Here is a 26274-nt window from a genome sequence, read left to right as displayed (position 1 = left end):
AACAAATACTCAGTTTCTACCATATGCCATTATTATTCCAGTCACAATTGTAAATGAAACATATAAACATCTCTGTCCACATGGAGCTTGCTGCCTAGTGAGAGGAGATAGATAAGAACAAGTGCTGTGAAATATATGTGGTGTCATATGGTGAAAAGTGGTACAGGAAGAAACAGAGTAAAGAAAGAGGAAGCAGACAGTAGGGTTAGGAGTGGTGACTGCAGGGAGTGACAGAAAGCCAGAAGCCAGAAGCAGAAAGCCGGAAGCTGGAAGCAGAAAGATGGAAGCTGGAAAACAAAAACCTGAAGCAGGAAGCAGACTAGGTGGGTATCTGTGGGGGGATTTTCATAAAAGAGCCTTGGTCCAGGCAGAGAACACCGTCAGAGACAAGGCACCAGAACATAGCGTGTTCTAGAAAGAGCTGGAAGTTCCATACAGCTGGAATGCAGTGAGCAAGGAGAGTTGAAAGAGATGAAGTCAGAGAGGCAGTGGGGGCCAGAGTTTTTAATGACTCACCAACCATGGAAAAGACTTCGGCTTTCACTGAGTGAACTGAGGAGTCACTGGAGAAGAGCAGCAGGATGGAGTCTGTATTTAAGAGGACCACTCAGCGTGCTGTTTTGAGAATAGATTCTGGAAGGGGGCAGTAGTTCTGAGGCAATTACAGGCAATTCTGAGCAATCCGGGCAGACAGGAAGAGAAGGTCCTTTTCCACCCCACCAATTCGCCATGATGTAATGTGTATGAATGTGAATTTCAAGAGACTGCCTGCATTTATGATACATTATTATTGCCAGTTTATGACCTTTATGCTAAAAACATGCTATAAGGAAAAAATACAGCCAAACAAATACAGTTTTATATGAACTCACAGGCAATGATAAACACACTTCTCAGCTTTTCAAAGAGTTGACGCCAAATTGATGTCTGATTTAGATCCTACTAAATGGCTTAAGGAAACAGATGAGTGATATCTGTTAAAGCAAACTAAATATGGCCTGACGACTCGATGCTTCTATATTTGGGTCCTTGTGGACAAACTATAACCTAGCTTAACAGGCAGACAAGATTGAAAACCTAACTTAAGAGCACGCACCTGTAACAATAGCTGAGTCTTGGCCAATCCCAGCGGCCACAATTCAACCACTCATAGACTGCTAAGTGTTCAAACTGTGTTCAAATAAGGCAAACGCCAACCTGTAACCAACCCAGCTGTTTCTGTACCTCACTGCCGATTTCTGTGTGTCACTTCCTTTTTTTTCTTGTCTACAAATTTGCTCTGACAATGAGACATCCTTGGAGTCTCTCTGAATCTGCTGTGATTCTTGGGGCTGCCCGATTCATGAATCGTTCATTGCTCAATTCAACTCCTTTAAATTTAATTTGGCTGAAGTTTTGATATTAACAGACCAATGACAGGTCACATCCCTACTTCACTGGCTTCTTTATATGACTCAGGAAACTAATGAACATTCTACATCTGGGGAAAAGAAATAACCTGAACCTTTCCTCAACAGAACAGTAACACATTCTTATATCAGCTTGTTAAATGCACCTGACACGTCTATATCAAGTCATTACACACACACACACACACACACACACGCAGACACACACACACACACATACACCCTTGCTTAAATGATTGTTAAACACCTATGATCCAAAAAAATAATCACAAGGTATCACTAATTTATTTGCCAGGTTAAAGCTCTAAGATAGAGCTTTAATATCCAATCATTGATAATCGAAGAAATTCTAATTAAAACAAAGAGATACCATTTTCACCCATCAAACTAACAAAAATATAAACATAATAATACTTAATGTTCATGATAAACCCCAACTGATCAGAAACAGATGCTGGGCCCATGGTAAGAACCCACTCCCCCAGTGTAGGCACCCACTCAACCAGGTATCCACCTCTGGAGTCCCTGGAAGGAGGGTGGGGGGCTGGGGACAGAGCACCTGGGACTTGGGCTGTAGACCTCTCAGCACTTTAATAACTGGTATAGCTATCCCAGCTGAACATCAGCTCTGCCTCACTGTAACCCCTTCATCTCTCCAAATTACAGACTTCATCAGGTCATCCACCTGAAAAGCCTTCAATAGGCCGTTCCCCTTTGTTTTCTAGCCCCCCAACTACTTTTTCAGCCTCACATTCACCTCTCCTCAACATATACCCTGAGATCCAGCCATCCTGAGAGATTCCTCAGCTTCACAAACCCGTCTTGTTCTTATATCCCCAAGCCTTTACATGTGGTGTGAATGTCTACTTCCCTCCTCGCCTGCTCAAGGAATTTCTACTTATTCTTCAAGACTCAAAATGGGCACTTGCACCTGCTCAGCCTCCCCTGGCTCCTCTCCCCTGGGGTATCCCCTCTTCATGTCTAGACATACTTCAAGGACAGCATTTATGCAGAATGGTCATTACACATGCTGATTCCCACTCTCTAGAAGGCGGACTCCTTGGGATCAAGGATAGATGCTTTCTTAGGACTATGTCCACAGATTCTGAAACTCTGGCTGACGAGGGCAGGGTCTCAGAAAATCTTCAGAGATTCGACAGTTGATGTGCTTTGCCACAAACACTGCAGAGCTGGACCTAGCACCTGCCTTCCTAAGGAAAGAAGGATGTTTTTACCCAATCAAATTAGGTACCACCTGCCTATCCACCCTGTTGGTGGCCAGGCTTTAAGATAAGAGCACAGGTTTCCTGCAGCATAAATATCCATTGAATGGATGAATGAATCCATTAATAACCTTTTGACTGTGTGCTGGAGTCAGTACTGTGCTGAGAAGCATATTTTCAAACGAAAAGAAAATCATCTTTTTGAGTGAGTCGGGATAGAATCTTTGGATATAAATTCATTCTTAGGGGACTTTCTCTTAATGAAACTCATGGTGAATGAAGCGGATGTGCTTATTCCCTGGACCTTTCTGAAAGTACAATGCAATCCCACAGATACAGTCTGCACACAGCAGGAATAAAGGGTGAACCTGTGCCTATAGGTGTTGGGAGAACAGACACACACACACACACACACACGAAAGGGAAACTGAGTGGGTTAACTCCAACTTGGGTAAAGTCAATAATGAAGTCTCAGCCCACGTTCAGTGGCACGGTTTATGGTTTCTCTTGTCACACACACACACACACACGAAAGGGAAACTGAGTGGGTTAACTCCAACTTGGGTAAAGTCAATAATGAAGTCTCAGCCCACGTTCAGTGGCACGGTTTATGGTTTCTCTTGTAACATGAAAGGGCAACTTTCCGTAGGTGGCCACCAGAACACACAGCTTCTGCCTTTAAAGCTGGGCACAGACTCTCCGACCCACCCACGCAGACTGGGGCAGCTCCAGGCCCCCAGATTTGGCAAGGACTCCCATGCTGAGAAAGCTCTCCAGGTTATTTTCAAAATTGACCTGAGGCCTGAATTACACCCAGCAGGGATGCCAGCCTCCTGGAAAGCCCCCTGAAGCTGACCTCTCTCCATGCGTGGCTTATTCTGCCTTCCTTGTTGCTGCTGCACATCTGAATTCATTACGTTTGACTTCATAATCTGAAGAGGTTCAAAGATCTGGGTTGGTCTCTTTATCTTTCAGTATATGTGGCTTCTAGGCCAAATTCTATCACCTCTAGGTCTCTCCAAGGCCCTCTGTCCCCCAAAGCCTGACACATGTGCTCACCTCCTTCCAAGGTCCCCTAAATGTCCAGAAAGATCAACCTGCATTTCCTATGAGACACACTTCGACTTATCTCTGGAGTCTAATTCCCATGAGGGCAAAGGCCATGAGGAACATAGCCTTCAGATCTATGGCCTCGGGCAAGTTACCTCTCTGTGACTTGGCTTCTCCTTTGGTAAAATGAGAATATTACCAGTTCTACATAATAACATTGTGGTAAGAATTAACTGAAATCATACAAAGCTGCTGAAACCTAGTGCTTAGTAACAGCCGAATAATTGCTAAACTTCCTTGGTCCTATTGAGCTTGACACAAAGCCCCATACATCACAGGGACTCCCATTTGGGTGACTGTTCCCTATCTTAAATATACAGCATTTCAGCCCTGACTTGAACTGCTTACAAAATGGGGGGCAATGCAATAAATCCAAATGTTAATGGAGGACTTTGTCCATTCTGTCTATGTCTCACCTCAAGATATTTTTGATAACAATGTGGATTGCCTAAGGAGACTTCTTAAAAGTTGGTGCTCTTCAAAAATAATTACATCCTCTCATATCCCAACAACACAACTTTACTTCTGTGAAAGCTGATTGTGTGAACTGGGTGATTCTTGCCATACCCAAATAAAGCAGTCAAGGGACCAGTGGGGGTGGGGGTAAGCACTCAGCACGTAGTACCTGCTTCAATAATTATCCACAAACCGAGCTACTAAAACAATGTGCTGTAACCCTAAGATGAGTTTTACGTAGCAGCTGCTAGAATGTCCTGCTACGACTCTAAGACTAGTTTTACTTACCACGGTCACTCACCAGTTAGAGCTTGCCAGCTCACAAAATCTTCTAGAGTGCCAATGAGCTTTCTTTCAAAATTGTACATATTACTTCTCTTTCTGACAAAACTCCAATATTGTTTGGCTATGTCCCCACCCACATCTCATCTTTAATTTCCATGTGTTGTGGGAGGCACCAATGGGGAGGCAATTGAATCATGGGGGCAGGTGTTTCCTGTGCTATTCTCAGGATAGTGAATAAGTCTCATGAGAGCTGATGGTTTTATAACTGGGAGTTTCCCTGCACAAGCTCTCTTCTCTTGTCTGCCACCATGTTAGATGTGCCTTTCACCTTCCACCGTGATTGTGAGGTCTCTCCAGCCATGCGGAGCTATGAGTCCATTAAACCTCTTTCTTTTGTAAAGTACCCATTCTAGGGTATGTCTTTATCAGCAGCATGAAAGCTAGCTAATACAAATTCACAACCTTCTCTTTGTTCTTCAGGCATACCTGAGACCACCCTGTCTGTTTGTATGCCCCAAATTGCAATTCTGTGATTCTCAAATCAAACATTTCACTTACAGATTCATCTCTCTCTCTCTCTCTCTCGTTCTCTCTCTCTCTCTCTCTCTCTCTCACACACACACACACACACACACACACACACACACACACACATATTTGAGAGGGGATCTTGCTCTGTTGCCTCAGGCTCAAATGCAGTGGCACAATCATAGCTCACTGCAGCCTTGAACTCCTGGACTCAAGCAATTCTTCTGCTTCAACCTCCCAAGTAGTTGGGACTACACATGTGCCATCATACCTGGCTAATTTTATTTTATTTTTTAATTTTTAGTTTGTAGAGACATGGTCTCATTATGTTCCCCAGGCTGGTCATGAACTCCTAGCCTCAAGCAGTCCTCTTTGCTTGGCATCCCAAAGTGCTAGGATTACAGGTGTAAGCCACTATGCCTGGAACATCTCTATATTTTATTTTGATTTCAGCATACTTGGTGTCAGAAGTTGGGTCTGAAGCAGACTCACCTTAGAGAGATCAACAACAGGTCATGGAAATATGGCTTGTGGTACCCAAACTTGGGTCCCCCTGTTTCTGTAGGTTGCCTCTTTTACCACGTGGTGAGTCTCTCTTGGATTAACTCTCTGTTTTTCTTCATTTTATTTTATTTTTTGGTTGAGCTTATTTTATTTGGGAATTGATTATGAGAAGTCTTTCCCCTTCATGGTTATGAGATCTCCTGTTTAGGGAGAGTTTTTTCACCCTGGAAAAAGTACATACTCATCAAGAAGGATGTTAACTCTTCTCCAGTATGTACTTTATTCTCCAATTCATTTGCACACTTAGAGTTTAATTTGGCTTTTGTGTATTTGGCACTAAACTGAATCACCTCAATAAATTTATTTACAAATGGGCTCTCAAAATTCAAAGGCATGCCAATATAGCTCCTCGCTCTGGGACTCCAGCTGGTAGCATACACAAACATTATGGAGATCATTCAAAGAGTCTGTTTTTCTGAAAACTAAACTAAAAAAAAAAGTCACAGCTATAAAATACAGTACAAATAGGAGGCATATCTCAATTGGTATCTCAAGGCTCCAAAACACATTCAGGACTCAAAGACTGCCTCGCTTCAAAATACTGTCTCTGAGCTAGCTGAGACTTTCCGGTCCAAAGCCTTTCCCTTCCCTTTCTACACCTCATCCTCTTTATCTTTCTCTAAGCTAAGCTCTGTTTCTCCAAAACTCCTCAGCTATTCCGTCATACTGACTATTTAAGTAAAGACACTTGGAAACCACAAGATAACAAAGAAAATCATTTTGACCTTTGTGATATTTATTAAAAGCAAAAGATGAAATTCCCATGTAAAAGACACTTTCTCTGTACTAAAAGGAAAGGCAAACTATTATCTCTGAGGACAAGGGATTGAGACCAAGAGAATACTGCACAGACCTTGTTAAAATAATGCTTACCTTTTGAGACTTTTCATATAATTCAATCACATTTTCAGAGGTAACAATTCTTTATTCAATCCAGTGTGCTGGTCACTAACTCCAACTGCTTTCCCAAAATGTGCTTCACAGTCTCCATAAGATGACATATTATGGTAAATAAAAAACCTTACAAACCACCTTCTAAATGACACCTTTTTTTCTATTTTACAGTTTCTACTTAATTTCAAATTGAAAATGCTATCTTCTTCATTTAAAATGATAATTTCATTTCTTGAGATAGAATTTTCCTCTCCAAGCTTTTCGGATTCATATCTCAAGTGTTGAGCTTTTTACACATCTCACTACTTGTGATTTACAGTTCATTACTTTCTGTGCTGCTTCCTTCTTTTTTATTTTTATTTTTATTTTTTGGAATGGAGCCTCTGTCGCCCAGGCTGGAGTACAGTGCAGTGGCACAATCTCAGCTCATTGCAACCTCCACCTACTGTGTTCAAGTAATTCTTGTGCCTCAGCCTCCTGAGTAGCTAGAATTACTGGCACTCACAACCACATCCTGCTAATTTTGGTATTTTTAGTAGAGATAGGGTTTCTCCATGTTGGTCATGCTGCTCTCAAACTCCTGACCTCAGGTGATTCACCTGTCTCAGCCTCCCAAAGTGCTGGGATTACAGACATGAGCCACCATGCCCTGCCTATGTTTAACTTTTTATGAAATTACCAACCTCTTTTCCAAAGTAGTTGCACTTGGACCTCCATGAATGTCTGATGTATTGCCAGCAATCTCTAAGCCTCATCTCTCACCTGTGTCTGTTGCCTTCTGCACAATTCTAATAAGGCTCACTTTACTCCCACTTCCCATGTGTCAGTTTAGAGACTCCCAGGTCAACGGTAAGCGAAGAGCCATCACTACAGAACATGCTGAGGTTATCACCCAGGAGGAAATGGCTTATTAGAAATTCTTAGAGCACTAAAATATTGATGTAGCTGTTCCTGCAAAGTGCATGAACACAAGTGGAGGTATTTTCAATTGTACAACACAGATTCAACACTCCCTAGAACCGTGTGGATCTTCCAATAAGGAAAGGAAGATCTTAAATGAACTCTCAGTGCCAGCAATCTTAAATCAGATCCCGGCTCTGGCTTCACGCCATCATAGCAATTTGAATGGGGGATTACTATGGGAATCCAGATGGCAAGGCCCATAGCTTTCATAATTATAAGCAATAGGAAATTACTGGAGGCAAAGGGATACTGATTTTTAGTCACTTTTGTAATAGTTTCTCAACTCAATAGTTTCTCAAATGTAATTTGTAATAGTTTCTCAAATATAAAGCTTTGCCTCAAGGTCTCAGGGCTATCCATAAATTCATGAGTATACCAAACTCCTGGGCACTGCACTGGCTATGCAGTCTCCCTGTTCTAAAACTTCTTATCCTCCTCTAACCCTACCCCAGGACTTCCTGCTTATGTGAGTAATAAACCTTGCTGTGATCCCACCAAAGAACCACTGTCATGAGCTTCAGCAGTAGGAGCTTACCTTGGGAGGAAGCCTCCTCCATGTCATGGAGGCATTGCTACAAAAGCCATCATGAAAGGCATGAAGTTGTATCTCATTGTGGTTTGGTTTACATTTCCCTAATGATTAATGATGTTGAACATTTTGTCATTGTGCCTATTAGCCATCTATCTATCATCTTTGCTGAACATAGGTCTTCAAATCTTCTGCCCATTTTTCAACTGGGTTGTCTTCTTGTTAATTGAGCTGCAAGAGTTCTTTACATATTCTGATAAAGTCTCGTATTGGATATATGATATATAAATGTTTTCTCTCTGTCTATGGCTTATCTTTTTTTATATTCTTAATGGTGTCTGTTGAAGCACAAACTTTTTTTTTAATTTAGGAAAAATATAATTTTTGGTGCCACATCTAAGAACTCTATATGCTCCAAGGTTCAAAATTTTTCTTTTATGTTTTCTTTTGGACATTTTACATCTGTTGCTTTTGTCTACGATCCATGTGGAAACCATTCTTCTGTGTATGGTGTAATGTAAGAATCTAAACTTATCTTTTTGCTTACAGAGTTCCCATTGTGCCAGCACCATTTGTTGGAAACTATCCTCGCTCCACCATCTGGAAGTCCCACCTCTAAATTTGTCAATTAATTTAATTACGTTTCATTGGAAATAATCTGTCAAACTCAATAAAATTAGATTTATTAAAAAACTTACTTGAAAGTTCTACATTTGAAATTGGCCCTAACACAAGCTCTATTTTTGATTGTTTGTATGGTAAAGACAATATAAAACAATTTTTTTTTTTTTTCTGAGATAGAGTTTTGCTCTGTCACCAAGGCAGGAGTGCAATGGCATGATCTCAGCTCACTGCAACCTCCACCTCCCAGATTCAAGCGATTCTCCTGCTTCAGCCTCCTGAGTAGCTGGGATTACAGGTATGTACCACCACGCCTGGCTAATTTTTGTATTTTTTGCAGAGATGGGTTTTCCCCATACTGGCCAGGCTGGTCTCCAACTCCTGACCTCGTGATCCACCTGCCTTAGCCTCCCAAAGTGCTGGGATTACAGGCATAAGCCACCACACCTGGCCAAAACAATCTTTTAAAATGTTATTTATGTCTCATTCTGCCAAAACACACTCTTAAGAAAAATGGAAGGAACCTTATACAGTGGGCAATATTTAGTAAATGCAATATTTTCCAGGCTGTTAACAGCTTTTTCCAAGACACCAGCCCACGGTTTGCATATGTGAGTAGTAATATACTATAAAATCAAAAAATTTTTGTGAAGACTTTTTAGCTTAAAATATGCCATTTTTATTCAAAAGGATCTTCTAGAAGCCGCCCAGTGTAAACCTGAAAAACACTGAATTTCTGACTTAGAGACGCATTTTTTTTAAATCATTGTTTTTCTAAAGTTACATTTCTATACACAGTTTCCATTGATCTATAGCTTTTCAAAGAGTGTTCAAAACCCTACAGCAGCAAGAGTGCTAACACTGACTGAAAAGGTATGTGATCCTTAATCTCCCAAGTTTTTATTTTAAAAAAATTATCCTAAGTACAAATATCATAAGACTTATACCAGCTTATTATTCAAATTCTTTGTTGATATACAGTTTGCCTTTAAGAAATAATTATAGATATGGGTTTTCAACTCCGCAGGTTTAAATCATCCTCTTCCGATTATAAAATGTTATTTTGTATGCTCACACATAAGCACACAACTATAAACTCTGACTATTTAATCATGTAAATCTCACTGTCTGTCTGTCCTATAATACAGCATGGTAAAGTATACCTCCAAAAACCTAGACAAGGCAACAAGACTCCAATCCCAAAAAGCTGGTGTTCTAGATTGTAGTTGGAGTACAGTGGCAAAGAAGACAGACAAGGCTCCCACCTCCCAGAACTACAATCTATTACATGTATAATATTCCCTAGAAACAGGAAACATACGTACTTTGGTATCCCCAAAGTGAATCTGGTGTGTTGGATGAACTCCCAGCTCAAAAATACAAAAATATGCCTACAACTTAGTGTGCAAACACTAAAACCACATTAGCACATATAAATATGAAGGATATAGGTGTCCTCTTACATAGCGAAGTACCAACAATATTATAAAATACATATTATAGCCATAAAAGATACCTGAGAAACACCAGGCGTTGGAACCACACATTTATTTTATAGAGTTAGGAAATAATGGAATATAATCTCAAAAAAAATGTGGAATACAAATATAGCTTCTAAAGACAGCATTCCAACAGAGGTTCCAGCAACCAGTGACAGACTTTAATCATTTGCAAAATTAATGGTCTCTTTACAACCTCAACTTTTTGAAATGCTACAGTTTAAAAATTATATGGTAGAGAATTTCGGTGTATTTTTCAATAACAACAATAACTAGCAAGATAACAAAAAATGTTTTACGGCAAATGCAAAAGCACAGGTTATGCCCCATAAAATTATCTTTAGAAATAATTATGCCCATGGATATGAATGTTCCTGAGAATTAATGACTGATTATCTACAGCATGTACAAATCATTCTTAGTACTTGGTGAAAAATAATAATAAATGTGTTTAAATCTGACAGCATAGAAAAGATGGACTTAGCTGTGGACAAGCTGAACTCCTAAGTGTATATAGATAAATACACCACAGCAATGACCATCTTCTTAGCGGCAAAGGAAGCTATAAAACAAGGCATCAGGAAAAAAGAGCACCTTTCTCCTGTTTACCCAAAGCACCAGTGGCTCTTTAAAGGGTTTTTCTTTTTGTCCTGCAAACGAGAGATTACAGAACCCTCGAACCGTTAGATCACAGAACAGCTAAATACTAGTGACTCTGAAAGGAATCGCTCCACCTGGCAGAAGAGGAGATATATTTCTTTCCTTTTCTTCCTTTCATATCCCTTCTGCTGTATCCAAGCCTCTGGTCTCATTATTTCCACTGTTAGCACCTAATATGCCAAAACGTCTGCTTCTCTATAACCACCTCTCCAAAGATATTTTTCCTGCCTCCACTGGGCAGTCAGGATTTTTTGTTCTTTTAAATGTATGCTAATACCCGTTGCCTTAAAAGAACTGTCTAATAAGGAGACACTGAATAAATACACAAGAGCAGACAACATACCCCACTAAGGAAGTCTTGATTTATGTCACAAGGAGACCAACCACCTTTGCTTTAACATACATGTGTGAATGGTATCGTCTGCCGAATGTGGTCCCTTGAGTCATAAAAAGAAACATTCCAGCCTCTTTGTTAAGAGAAGTCTATCAAGTAAGTAGTAGAGTTATATGAGTGAGACAGAAAATAAAATTCCACCTCCAACAACCTCTGAAATGGGAGGTAGGCACGCAGACACCATTTCTTCATGAAATCCTGTCCTGTTCCTCTACCCATGCCACAAAGGAAAGGGACTAGCAGGGCATTTATTTGCGTCATTCACACTCTCCCTGGCTCTCCTGTCCGTGTGGAAAGACACCCGTAGAAGCTCAGGGGTGACTGCAGCTCATACTCTGTAGCCCTCTACCTGGGTCAGCTGCCCTGGACAATTGCACCTGATAGCTTTTCCAGAGCAGAGCAGCCGGAGAGGTGACAGAGAATGAAAGCACTGGGAAGCAAATGTGAAACCCATTTCCAAACAAGGAAGGCAAGGAGAAAAGCAAGTCACACAAGAAAAGAGATGGAGGAGAAGTCCCTCTCAGTCTTAAAAGAGAAGGGTTGCAATTTAAGATGGAATTAGAACGTAGAAAAAGAACCAGAATGCAAGATTTAAAGCCTCTTTTCAAAGCATTTCGGAAACCAGACTCAAGGCAACTTTAAAGCATTCTAAATGTTTAAAATCAGGACACATATTAGTATTATTACTTCAAAAAGCAAGGACACAACCGTGAAAAAGCTTTTATTGCTCTCGGAAGTAAAATCCAATAGCCTTCATCTTTTTGGAGCATGGGGTGGAGAGGAGAGGGTTAAAGGGCAAAAATCAAGTATTCTAGAGTTAAGTTTAGCTTTATGGTTCTTTTTTCAAGCTCTAGTTCACACTCACCTTGAATTTTCCAAAGCCTGTAGTTATGATCCCATTGTGAACATATACAACAAAAAATATCAAATAAAACATTATTACATTTTTCAGTATAAGGCAGCAGAGAGTAAACAGTGCCTGATTTTCTCTCTTCCAGACTATTTACATTCTTACAAACAGGCACAAGCCTACACAAAATGACAAGTGCACATTTTGGTGGCAGCCGATCAGCTGCTTCAGAAATGTGTCTGGCTTGGAGAAGAGATATCATTGACAAGAGCAAATACGGAACCACTCTGAGGAGTTACTAGCTCTGATGTAAATTTTCACCTCAGAAACAGACCAGGTCCAGGGAGAAAAAAACTACAGAGGTTTTGATTCTCCTCCCACTGTCTGCCTTTCTTTATCTAAGAATAGGGAGCCTGCCCCAACTGGAAAATCAGGTAGCTTCTCCCACACAGGAAGCGATCTGCTACCTGAGGCAGAAAGGACTGTTTGGGTGCTTCTGTGCCCAGTGCTCATTCATTTCTCTCTTCCTGCATCCTCTTGAGATTACGTGTTGATTACATTATATTCTATTGTATTGTATTGCATTATACAGCAACACTAAAAGAATGAAAGGAAACAGGAAAGGGAGTCAATCGACCATTGCGCCCTGGCACAGGAAGAGGGTGGGACAGATAGATACTGGGACAGCCCGGTAAGCTTAGCCTTCCCAGGGTTTTAGATGACCTTTGTCATGCACCATTCCTGGCAGCAGCAACAGGTCAGGGTGACCAGGATCACGTAGGAATACAGGTACTTCTGACAGTCATGAAACCAAGGCAGGAGAGCAAGAGATAGCTTTGGGGTCTGGTATCCAAAAACTCAAATTAGTAAATTTCATGTTATGTGTATTATATCACAATTTTTTAAAAGCTCACATTTTAAACATTCAGGGGTTTAAGGGTTATATGGCTCTGGTATCCATAACGCTGCAAAATGGAAATCTTTTAGTCCCCAAGGTGGACAGCAAGAAGTCCTAAGTCCTCCGATCTGATAAGCACAGTGGGACAGAGGACTCCTCATTTGGGGATATCTAGGTTGAAAACCAACAAAAAAATCATAAAACTTATTTAAATATTCTATAAGGTAGGAAGAGACCATTGCTCTTAAAGTGCAGAGAAAACTCATACTTTGAAAAACAGTTAACTGCAAGAAACAGGAAATCTTTAGAAAATATTCCCTTCATGTTCTCAATGAAATATAAGAAAACACAAAATAGCAAATGGAAAGTGAGATGTAAAACGCCACTTAGATGCTTTCTGGGATGGAAACTGATAAAGTAAGATTCAGGCTCAAAGAAAATAATTGTAAAGAATAAAAATGTAACCAATTTACTGTTTCAGATAGGGCACAACAGAGAAGTGACACTTTGGAAAAGTAATTCAGTAACATGGAAGATAAATTTGAGAAGCCATTCCAAAAAGCAGAGGAAAAAGACAAAGCCAAAATCAAAAAGAGAAATAAAGTTATTAACTTGGGGAGAGGACGGTGAAGAAAAGACAAAGAACTATGCAACACAGAAAATGAAGATTCACTTCACAAAACAGAGGAAAAATGTCTACAAAGTTTTAAGAATAAAAAGAAAAAAAGAGCTGGGCACCGTGGCTCATGACTGTAATCCAAGCACTTTGGGAGGCTGTGGCGGGTGGATCACCTGAGGTCAGGAGTTCAAGTCCAGCCTGGCCAGCATGGCTAAACTCCATCTCTAGTAAAAATAAAAAATAAAAAAATTAACCATGTGTGGTGGTGGGCACCTATAATCCCACCTACTTGGGGGGCTGAAGCAGGAGAATGGCTAGAACCCTGGAGGCGGAGGTTGCAGTGAGCTGAGATGGCACCATTGCACTCCAGCCTGGGTGACAGAGCAAAACTCTGTCTCAAAAAAAAAAAAAAAAAGAAAGAAAGAAAGAAAAGGAAAGGAAAAAAGATAAAGCTGTGATCAAATAAGAGAACCCAGGTATGAAAAGTAAAAATTGTGGCTGGGAGCAGTGGTTCATGCCTGTAATCCCAGCACTTTGGGAGGCTGAGGCGGACAGATCACCTGAGGTCAAGAGTTCAAGAACAGCTTGGGCAACATGATGAAACCGCCATCTCTACTAAAAATACAAAAATTAGCTGGGTGCAGTGGTGCACACCTGTAATCCCAGCTACTCAGGCGGCAGAGGCAGGAGAATCACTTGAACCCAGGAGGCAGAGGTGGCAGTGAGCTGAGATTGCACCACTGCACTCCAGTCTGGTCAACAGGAGCAAAATTCCATCTCAAAAAAAAAAAAAAAAAAAAGTCTCCTTAAAATAAAAACTTTCATGAACAACAACAACAAAAAATGTGCCCTAAGTATTTAAAGTTTCACAACTATAATACATATTCCAATGCTAAAAATAGTAGACTTATGCAAACAGATACTAAGCTTATGACCAAGAAAGAAATAAAAACAAAGAACTGAAGAAATGGGGAGGGGATCATTTAAAATAACAAATTCTAAGCATTGAAAAGAGAATCTAAATAGTACTAGGTTGTTAAGCAATAACTCAATTCAAATAAAAACAATTTTTCTTATGAAAAAGTATATAATAAAGTAATAATTACTAACTGAAAAGCCCATCACTTTGCTACATGACCTTCAAAACTATATAGATTAATTTAACGAATATTAATTTTTTTTTGTAAATTTTGAGATGGAGTCTTGCCCTGCCAAGGCTGGAGTGCAGTGATGCGATCTCAGCTCAGTGCAACCTCCACCTCCCATGTTCAAGTGATTCTCCTGCCTCAGCCTCCTGAGTAGCTGGGATTACAGACACCTGCCACCACACCTGGCTAATTTTTGTATTTTTAGTAGAGAAAGGTTTCACCATGTTGGCCAGGCTGGTCTCCAACTCCTGACCTAAAGTAATCTGCCTGCCTTGGCCTCCCAAAGTGCTAGGATTACAGGCCTGAGCCACCTTGCCCAGCCTAGTTTGAGGATTTCTATTCAGCTTTAGCAATTAGCAAGTACGGGCAAGCCAAAGTCCTTCTGCAGATTAAAAAAGACCACAGGAAAGGGAGAGAAAGGCCACTAAGAGAAATAGCAGGTGAACCTCTCTAGAAAGACAGAGATGTGAAGGTGAGGTCCCCTATCTCTGGTAAATCCCTGGTTCAATAATCCCAGATGGATCAAGGAGACAGACACCAACAAACCAGGACATTCAAAGAATAACAGCAGCTGCTGTCCAGGAAGTCACAGGCTGCCACACAATCCCAAATCATCACCACAGATGTTTAAAGCCAAAATGGACAGCTGCCACCAAAAGGTGCCAAATCATAGCCGAGACGTGGATGTTCCCATGGAACTCCAAATTAGCTAGTTACACAAGCTTGTGCTGACCATTTCATTAATCTCACAACATTTCAACCCCTCATTTCTAATGATTATATAAAATTTAGATGTATTTTTAAAAATCTAAACATTACATATAGAAACTGAAGAAATGAGTCCAAAGCTACATTCAATAGAAAATTCATAGTATTAAAATATTTTTGTTACAAAAAAAAGAAAGAATAACATAAATAAGTCAAGTATTCATTTCAAGACATTAAGCTGAAAAAATAGAATATTTTCAAAGATAAAAGTAACACAAAGGAAACAGAACATGGAAATATATATATATAAATTGAGACATAAATCCAAGAGCTAGTTATTTAAAAAACAAGCAAACCACTGAAAACCCAAAACTTATTAGCAAAAGAAAGGATCCATTGTAATGGAGTTATATTTTGAAAACTGGTAGTTTATTTTTCTCTTTTGACTTTCTGAGTATTCGACCTTCCCCTAGTCAACTTGAAACATCTTTGCAGGGAGGAAGGAGAGATTAAGACATTTTCCTGAAAGAATGCAAAGAGAGAAAATAAGGTAACAATCCACTTTAGACAAGTAAAATAGAATTTTCTGCAGCCGTAAGAGAATATATTCCAAATTCTTTTCATCCTCCCACTTTAGTACATTAACCATCTTACCTGGAAGACACAGCTCCTTGAACATTCCCAAACTTTTTCCTCTGGTCCCAACAATTTATCATTAAGGCTTGAATTTGAGTTAGACCTGGAGGTTTGCATCAGGGCAAATAGAATATGAAACAGAAGAGGGAAGCCTGCGCATTTCTGTAATTGAGTCAATAGGGGGAGGAGAGAAAAAAAGAAGTTTTGGCTTGTAGAGGGAGAAGGATGGGGGCAATAAAAAGCTAGTGGCAAGAGTAATAACAAGGACAGAAGGGCTTTGCTTCCTCCTCCAATTAGGATTTTGAAATACATCACTTCTTGGGCAATACCCCATCCCGAGATAAACAAGAGTAGGGTCACATCTACTTGGTGGAGCAAGTAGAGGGAGGCCCTGATATTTAGTTTTCTGAACCTAATTTTGGTTCTTATATGTTTAGATGAGGCCCAGAAATAGGTGAGGGGCTGGCTGTGAAGCTAGCTAGCAACAGCTGAGTGAGTGGCATCATAGCAAATGTCACAGAGAGACAACCCAAGATAGGACCAAAAGAGAATCTTTGCCAGATTCCTGAAAGGTAACATCAGCAGGATCTCAGGTGAGGCCAAGACAGCCAGGAGCACCACCAGGTGCAACACCTGAGGGAAAAGAAAGAGCCACAAGCTGCAGGTCTTATCACTGACTCTCAACAGGGTGCCTGGCCACCAGATGGAAAAGGATGAACGTCACCCTGTAGATTAGAATGAAAAGAAACTGTGATCACGAGCTCCAACCCTTGACTTGACCACTGCATCACCTAAGGTGCCCTCCCTAATATACCTGAATGTCATTTTTTTTTCTTCTTTTGAGACAGAGTCTTGGCTGGCCACCCAGGCTGGAGTCCAGTGTCACAATCTTGGCTCACTGCAACCTCCCCTTCGCGGGTTCAAGTGATTCTCGCATCTCAGCCTCCTGAGTAGCTGGGACTACAGGTGCATGCCCCCACGCCCAGCTAATTTTTGTATCCTTTAGTAGAGACAGGGTTTCACCACGTTAGCCAGGCTGGTGTCAAACTCCTGACTTCAAGTGATCTGCCCGCCTCTGCCTCCCAAAGTGCTGGGGTTACAGGCATGTGCCACTGCGCCCAGCCTACTTGGATGGCATCTTAAAGTGAGAAGAGAGGGTAGAAGCAATCTGAGAGCCTTGGCATTTGTTCTCAGAAAGAATAAATATTGCCAGAAAGAGTGTCTTAAATTGTCACATCTAAGCTTTCACCTGGATCGAACGTTTTGAACACACGCGTGCGCACACACACACACACACACACACACATACACACACACCCCATCTTTCCCAGCACCTATGACAGGCAACACAGTGGGAGATTACATGTGTGGGATTCTGCATTCCCCTGGCCTGGCTTTCACTCCAGACTCCACAATGTGTTAACTCTGTGATTGTGGGCAATGTACTTAATCTTTTTGCTTCAATTCCCTCATCTATAAAAATTAGGGTAACAATAGTTTCTCTTAGTATTTTTAAGGATTAAATGAATTAAAGGAAAAGTGCTTATTCCCAATAGCAAAGTCATAGAATCAACCTAAGTGTCTCCTAACAGAGGACTGGATAGAGAAAATGTGGCATATATACATACCACATACTACAACTCGGTCATAAGAAAAGAAGGATTTAACGTCTTTGGCAGCAACAGGGATGGCACTGGAGGCCATTCTTTTAAATGAAATAACTCAGAAACAGAAAATCAAATACCACATTTTTTTTGTAAATAGGAGCTCCATCTGGGTACACATAGACACAGACTGTGGAATACTGAACACTGGAGACAGAGGTGGGAGAGTGAGGTGAGAGCTGAGAAATTATCCATTGGGTACAATGAATACACCCTGTTTGGGTGATGGTTTCACTAAAATGCCGACTTCACCCTTAGGCAATATATCCATGTAACAAAAATGCACTTTACCCCCAAACCTATTTCAAAAAAATTTTAAATTAAAAATGTTAAGCGCTTAGATCAGTGTCTGCCCCATAAAAAGAGTTCATTCAGCGTTGGCTCTCCTTATCGCTATCAGCATCATTGCCGTGGAGCTCATGGGGAATGTCAGACCAGCTCCAGAAAAATGAAGGGATTACAATTTCTCTATACAACCAAGGAGTATGGTGGGTTAAAATTTGCACCCCTGCTCCATAAATAATCAAAATCATAAATGATAAAGGGGACATCATTGTCAAAAGACAAAGAGGCCTTTACAAACACAGAAGAATAGTATAAATTTTAAAATGCTTAATAAAATGGGCCTTGTTCAGAAATATGAGTTAGGTATATTAGCCCAAGAAGTATGCCAAGTAGAAAAGAAGTATGTCAAAAGAAACTGAAAAATTCGTCACAGAATCACTTCTAAAAACGACCTGAGATCAAATCATTTAATGAGTACATTCTTTCAAACTTTCCCAAAGGGGCAACCTTAGAATTGGCAATAGCCACGGGACTTGGGAAAAGATGGAATGCTTCCCAGTTAATCAAGAAAGCTAGGCTACCTATAGTACACCAACCTGAGTAGAATGAAACTATAGGACACTATTTTTCTCAAAAGCTTTTGTTACTTCAGGAGGTCCGAGTGCCTCTAATATGCTGTGAAATTGCACTGAAGGGGTGGCAGCCATGGTGTTCCTCACTTCAGGGTTTCTTCCAGCCATTTCCAGACCCTTCTTTAGAGCCTCGCTGGAGCTACCTGGAGTCGTACCATCAGAAGATTAAGGTGGATCCAAGAGCCAAGAATATAGAGAAGCATGCACAGAAGAAAAAGGATTTGCAAGAGATAAAAAGAGGAAAAGAGACCTTATGGAAGATTGCAATCATAATAGCAATGCTAAGGCAGAAAGCAGTACATTCTGCTTGTGAATATGTAAATTGATTCAACCCTTTGAGGAAGCAACTGACAATGTGACTTAGAACGTAAAGAGTGCATACTCTTTGACTTAATAATCCCAACTTCTATCAGTCCGTCCTGGGCAATTAATTTGAAACGAAGATAAAGATTTACATACAAGGATGCACTTCATAGAATTACTGATGGCAAACAAAATGAAACAAAAACAAAAAGTAACCTAAATGTTTGAAAATGGAAACTGTTAAATAGATTATGGCACGTTCAGATGATAAATTATGGAACAATCCAAAGCAATGTTTCTGTGGGGGGAGGGAAATTTAATGACAGGTGTAGGTCTATGCTTTTTTACAAAAAAAGAACATAAACTACAATGTATAATCTCAGCTCTATCTTTCAAACATATGTATATAGAAAAGACCATTGGAAGAAATACAGACCAAAACCAACCTGAATATGGTCTCTGAGAGGTAAGGACTCTGAACGAGTAACATTTTCTTTTATACAGTTCTATTTTCTAACTTTCTGCACAAAGCCGTATTACTTTTACAATCTGAAACAAAAACAATGACTGCCTATGAATAAACACACAAATGAAGGATAAGAAAAACAAGCCTCCAATCACTAAGGGCAAAATCATTCCTAGCACACAGAACAAACCTGAATCTAAACACGGGTGCACTTTAAAGCATTGAAAACAAAAAGCAAACCAACCAAATCCCTCCGTAAAGACAGGCTGAGCTGCCTCTCTCGGGGGATTTTCAACACACCGTCGTGGAGAGGGAAACTCAGCACCCATTTTTCAAATGCAGCTGTTGGAGGATTCCCCCTTGATTCAAAAACCATCCACATCGAAGGAAAGGCTCAGAGAATTGAGAGCGTGTGAAGAGTGCAGCCCCCCCCACCCCAGCCCTCTCCAAACACGCACACACTCGAGCTTAATCGCGTCGTCCCAGCCTGCCCACTCCAAGCGAGTCCAAGCCGGTGCAGCCACGCCCCGCGCCCGGCTCGCAGCCCCTGAGCCCCAGTCCGCCAGCACTGGGAGCCCGCTGTACCTGTTCGTGGCGCGCGGTACCGCGGTCGCCGGGCTCCGGAGCGTCCTCAGCGCTGCGGGAGTGCCGTGGGTGGCTTCCCTGCTTTCCTCCACCACGATCCTGCACAGCCGGGGAGAAAACTTAAGTTGCTACACCCCGCCGGGAGCCGGTAGCTGACAGGCTGGGCGTAGCGCTCCAAGCCTGGCGGGGAGATCTCGCGCTCCCCGGCTCCCCGTCCAGATCCCCAACCCCAGAGTTGGAAGAGCCTTAGGGCGGGAAGGAAGAGACAGCAAGGACCAGAATGGGGAGCCCGGGATCCTGACGGGGAACCCGACGGCAGGTCCCGCTCCGCAGCTGCCTAGCCGACAGCGATAAGCGCCGGAGCCCCCGCAGCCCTGACCGGTCCCTCTGCTCCCCAGGCGCTGCCCACCGCTCCAAGGGTCGCCTCCCTGCGACCCCCTCCCCCACTCCTCTCTCAGGCCGTCGCCGCCCGTCGGCTGCTCCCCGCCGCGGCCAAAAGTCTCCGCGCCCAAGCAGAGGCAATGAGCGGCTTGGGGGTCCGGGGACACCCGGCGCGCGGTTCGCTGGGCGCGGCGGGCAGGAGGGTTACCTGGCGCGGGCGGGCGCGTCTGCCGGGCACCAGAGCAGGCGCAGCAGCAGCAGCAGCAGCAGGCTAGGGAGCAGGGCGAGCAGCGCGCCCCCCGGCCGCATCCTGAGCCACAGGCGCCGCCGCCGCCGCTGCTGCCTGGGCGAAGCGCAGCCCGGGCGGCCCCGACTCGCGGCTCCCGCCGCCGCCGCCACTGCCGCCGTGGCCGCAGCCCCGCGCACCCACAACGTTCACAGGCGGCGGCGAGTGGCGCCCCCAGCCCAGTGGGCGGAATCTCCGCGGCGGGCGGAGGCAGAAGCCGCGTCCGGGCTCGCTCCGGGCTCCCACCCGGACCCTGGCCCGCGGAGCTCCACGCTCGGCTGGCAGATGACGATTCGCCGAGCTCGCCGCCTGTCCTCCCGGAGGCGCTTCGAGCTGCTGCGGGCTCCGGTCGCCGCCGCCACTGCTGCTGCCGCCGCCGCCGCGCGGGGTCACCTGAAGGTTGGGGCGCGGAAGCTCAACTCCGTGCTGATTGGGCTCCAACTTTTCTGCGCCCTCGCCTCGCCCCAAGTGCCCGCGCGTCCTCCGGAAGCCCACGCAGCCCACCCAGCCACACTACAACTCTGCCTGCAAAGACGAGGGGAGAAATGGGCCGCTTCAAAAACTTTCAAAACTGTGCAGTCGCTCGGCCAGATCCTCCCACGCATGAAGAAAGCTGGGGACTGGGGAGTTGCTGGGTGGATCATGACACTGAACAGAAGCAGTAACCTGTGCTTACTTCACCTAGATTCAGAGGGACAGCCAACCGGTATCAGGGACTAGGAGACTTTTAGGCGTGAGCACATGACTACCCGCAGGCCGATTTAGCCCCTGCCTGTGTTTGCAAGCAGTTTTATTGGAAAACCTCCATGCCCATGACTTTGTATTATCCCTGTCTGTATACAGCTGTATGATCTAGGGCTGCGAGGGCAGAATTGAGTAGTGGTGACAGAGGTGGCATATCCCGTAAAGCCTGAAATATTTGCCATTCGAAGCTTTCCAGAAAACGTTTGCATACTGCTCTTAAATAAGCAAGAGGACATTAGCTTAAGGCTGTCTCTACTTTGAGTCCCCACCTAACAATGGAAACCTACCTTAGGCTGTAATAAACAGGGGGCTCCTGGCCAATCACATGCAGCCAACTCATTACATCAGGCCCAATATAGCAGCCTGCATGGCTATAGCCAATCAATTTCTCTGCTGTGCTTCCGACTTTGGCCTATCAGGCTTTGTTGCTCACAGCACTGGGTGGAACTCACTGGCCCTCCTCTGGTTGTGAGTGCTGCCCAATTCATGAATCCTTTGCTAAAATAAATTGTGCTAAATTTAATTTGTCTGATGTTTTTCTTTTACCACTGCTATGGGTTGAATGTTTGTGTCTCTATAAAATTCGTATGTTGAAACCCTAATCCCCAATGAGATGTGGTGGTATTTGGAGCTGGGGCCTTTCGTACCTGATTAGTTCAGGGGGTGGAGGCTTCCTGGTGGAATTAGTTCCCTCATAAGAGCAGGCCACAGAGAATTTGCCTTCTCTCTCTGCCCTGTGCAGTGTAAAGACACAGCAAGAGGACAGCTTTCTGCCAAGCAGGAAGAGGACTCTCAGCAGAACCTGACCATGCTGGCATACTGATCTTGGGCTTCTTACCCTCCAGAACTGTGAAAAATAAATTTCTGTTCTTTTGGTCACCTAGCCTATGGTATTCTTCTTGTGGCCACCAGAACGAAACCACAGTCTAGATCATATTGGTTAGTATCTCATTTATAGTATCTCATCTATTGCAGGAGAGTGATCCAATGATGCTATGAAACAGACTGGCTCTCCAATTATTTATTTAGAAGTGAGTCTGAATTCTTTATACCCTAAACTATCCTGACTGCCCAAGCCCCCACTTAGCCACTTTCCTAGGTTTTAATTCCATTGTGGTTAGATGTGGGCTTATAAAACTATTCACTCTTAATTTTGTATAGATTTGAGATTTTTCCAAATGCAACTCTTGGATTCCACCATCTTGGGAGTACCTTGATAAGATCTTTTGAAATGACTTCAATTTTGAAAAGGCTTTGATAAGTTCATTTTCCCAAGCAACAATAATACTGTATTTCAGCTGACTTCTCTGATCTTCACCTGGAAGAGGTCAAAGTGAGAGCCATTTCGGAGCAACCAGGCCAGACAGCTAAATAAAGCTGTCACCAGAGATTCCATCGCAAGAAAATACATGTCAAGAAAAGAGATACAAGTGTCCCTCATCTCTCTCTGCTAATTCTGGATTTACTCTAAAAACATTTGGTTGAATACAAAGCAGAAGTTTGCACATAGTAACTGATCAATAAATGTTTGGTCAATTAATAAAAACACATAAGATCTAGTGTCATTTTTAAAGAGAAAATGGAGCAAAAAAACTAAAAATAAGTGTGACTAGGAATATGATTTCATCCTATAGCTCATCATTGCTGTTAATATATGTACTAATCAAGAATAAAAATAGGTTTCTACTTTTACATGAGACGAACATTTACAGAGATTCATTTCCTTCAGATGAGTATGACATAATAAAGTAATGGCATATTCAAGGAGTGATAAAATAATGTAGTAATCTAATTCCACATATTTGAAAGTTCAAGCCCTCTGTTAAATAAGTGGAATACGGCACAATTGTCTAGAAAATGAAGAACTGCCTGGATTTGAAAGATATTCCAATTTTTATCTCAGTGCAGAAAATTGTGCAGAAAACTAATGCTGAACATGGTTTGCAGAAAAAGAAAAAGGCATTATTGTATCAGCCAGGAAGCTGCAATTTCACCTAATTTACTAAAGTTTAATATTTCAGCACAGCTGGGCTCAAGGCAGCAGCAGAAGAGTCAGCCTTGCACTGGGTTCCCTAAACACCCTTGCTGCAAATGAAGTTACTTTTTATCAAGCCAATGGCTATCAGCAGGGGACTCACAAAAGCCCATTTTAATTGGAAAACCAAGTGTAAATTTGCAATGGGAATTCTGAGCCCAGTGTTAAAATCTGACAGTAGGGAAATTTACCACCGTTTTCTAATTTAAGACTTGGGTGGGTAAGATATGAATTATCTTGCTTATCCTTGAGAGATAAAGAAACCTGACAAGAACATGATTCCTTAGTATTATTAGCCATAGAACCACTACTGGAAAAGTGTGCATTTGGTAATTTAACATTTGCGGGTTTGACTTGCAACCCTAAAGATCTATGCCATGCAGTAATTTGAAATACAGCTGAGGCCAGGAATTGAAACATAAACTCAAGTTGACATCCGGACGCTGCTCCCAAGCTTGTGACAAGTGGCAAGCCTACGTCACTCACCCAGTCCACTACACATGGGCCTCTCATTTGGCCTTTGCTATTCTCTATTCACCATCATGAATATCCTTACCTTCATCAAATAATTTTTTAAAAATGATTGTTTTGATATATAAAAAGTGTCCAGGCCTATGGAAATCTTGAAAGTTGGTTTCTGATATGGAATGTAAGGTTTTTGTATTTGGTTGACAAGTGACTTTCCACAAAAAGGTGAGTTGGAATCCATAGGTGTGGATTTGGGGATTCAGAAAGGTGAATCACAAGTATCAAGTGATTTGCTTGATATATACATAATATATATACACACACATTATGTGTACCTTATGTATATATCATATATAATGTATATATACACACTATATATTATACTATGTATATATACATAGTATGTACTATACATATAATATATACTATATTACATAATATAGTATGTACATATGGTATATACTATGTGTATAATGTATATATACTATGTATATATAGTGTGTATAACAGATAGGCTATATATCATGTATATAATATACACTATGCATATACATTGCATGTAATATGCATCTGCAAAATTGTTATATAATATAATGTATATATTATGTATAATATATATATTGTGTATATACATAATTATATATTATGTATATATGTATATAATACAAATGTATAGAAACTATATATACATATATCTGTTTACATAGTATGTATATATACATATATAGTATATATGTATACTATGTATATGTAATATAGCTACATCATTTTTTCTATATATATACCACATAGTATATATATGTATACTATGTATATATATCTACATCACTTTTTTCCTTATATTGAAAATTCTTACTGATATGTACCAGTGAATGAGTGTATATAGATATGCTATATCTATATCTCTACATAGATTATATGTGTATATATATATACTATGTAAACAAATATGTGCATATATAATGCACATACATGCATGCTATGTATATACACACTATATACTATATACATAATAGATATAAATATACCTCACTGGTACATATCAACATCTTCAATATAAGGAAAAAAGGAATGCTGTGAGAAACCCAAAAAGTTGATGCACCAAAGAATCTTTCCTTTCATTCAGATGACATGTTTACCTCTGTTTAGAAAGGATGATTTCTGGTGTTTCAGACTGCTTGATTGGTTTGGGTAACATTACAGGACAATAGGTCATTTGTAACATTAAAGTACACCTTGCGGGGGACGTTTATAAGAATATGATAACTAAGACTATGTATTTTCAATAAATCGTAGGACATAAATCAAAGTAGAAATGACTTGAAGAAATCAATGCCCTCGGACTCTCTCCAAATAAGTCTTATTACAGATTTTTGCCCACTGTTAGTTGAATATTAAGGAATGGGGGCCAGGCACTGTGGCTCACACCTGTAATCCCAGCACTTTGGGAGGCTGAGGTGGGTGGACTGCTTGAGCCCAGGAGTTTGAGACCAACCTGGGCAACGTAGCAAATCCCCTTCTCTACAAAATATACAAAAAAGAAAAATAGCAGGGCACGTTGGTGCACACCTGTGGTCCCAGCTACTCTAAGGCTGAGGTGGGAGAATCACTTGAGCCCAGGAGGTGGAGGTTGCAGTGAGCTGAGAGGGTGCCGCTGCACTCCAGCCTGAGTGATGAAATGAGGCCCTGTCTCAAGAAAAAAAAAAAAGAAGTAATTCTATACATAAAGTCGTTTTAACTTAAAGAGTATAACTAAAATTACAGAAAAAAAGTAAGAATTATATTTACTTTAAAAATAGATTTTTAATGTATAAACATTCAAATTTCCAAAACTACTCTCTTTGAAATGCACTTAAAATACCACAAAGGACCAAAAGGGGAAATGCGCACTATTTATTAACATCTCAAGACCATAAAATGGCAGCAACCCCATTTCACAAACTCCCTGCTGAAGGTGAATTAATTGGACAAGAATGCCAATTTCAAGGCATGTCTCCTCTATTTATGATCTTATATTTGTGGGAAACAAGTAGAAAAGTTGGCTGGGTACAGTGGCTCATGCCTATTATCCCAGAACTTTGGGAGGCTGAGGCAGGAGAATTGCTTGAGTCCAGGAGTTCAAGACAAGCCTATGCAACATAGCAAGACCCCATCTCTACAAAAAGCCTTTTTTTTTTTTTTTTTTTCAATTAGTCAGGCATAGTGGCTCATGCCTGTAGTCCCAGCTACTTGGCAGCCAGAAGTGGGAAGATCACTTGAGCTCAGGGGGTGGACGTTGCAGTGAGCCAAGGTCATGCCACTGCACTCTGGCCTGGGTGACAGAGAAAGACCCTGTCTCAGAGATAATATGTCAAACTGTCAAATTTGTTCCTCCAGCTTCTTTTCCCCACCCCTTCCTTCCATATAATCTAAACTATAAACAGAAAACTTA

At 41.6% G+C, this 26274-nt stretch overlaps 1 protein-coding gene across 2 annotated transcripts in view; it reads right to left on the bottom strand.

Moving 5' to 3' along the window:
• ST8SIA6 (ST8 alpha-N-acetyl-neuraminide alpha-2,8-sialyltransferase 6) overlaps positions 1-20960 on the bottom strand; it is a 132393-nt gene extending 111433 nt beyond the window's left edge. Inside the window, exons 1-2 of one of the 2 annotated variants that reach the window (XM_017529774.2) lie at positions 20519-20960; positions 19930-20028 (exon numbers count right to left, since the gene is read on the bottom strand). In XM_017529774.2, the coding sequence (XP_017385263.1) occupies positions 19930-20028; positions 20519-20619 (200 nt within the window). In that variant the 5' untranslated portion in view covers positions 20620-20960. The remainder of the gene's footprint in view (positions 1-19929; positions 20029-20518) is intronic. The other variant, XM_037739001.1, reaches the window with a different exon arrangement.
• Between the last annotated feature and the right edge of the window lie 5314 nt (positions 20961-26274).

The sequence above is a fragment of the Cebus imitator genome, unplaced genomic scaffold, assembly GCF_001604975.1.
Source record: "Cebus imitator isolate Cc_AM_T3 unplaced genomic scaffold, Cebus_imitator-1.0 Scaffold61, whole genome shotgun sequence".
NCBI lineage: Eukaryota > Metazoa > Chordata > Mammalia > Primates > Cebidae > Cebus > Cebus imitator.
Note: the sequence above shows the minus strand (reverse complement) of the source record. Positions and strands in the feature narration are given on the sequence as shown.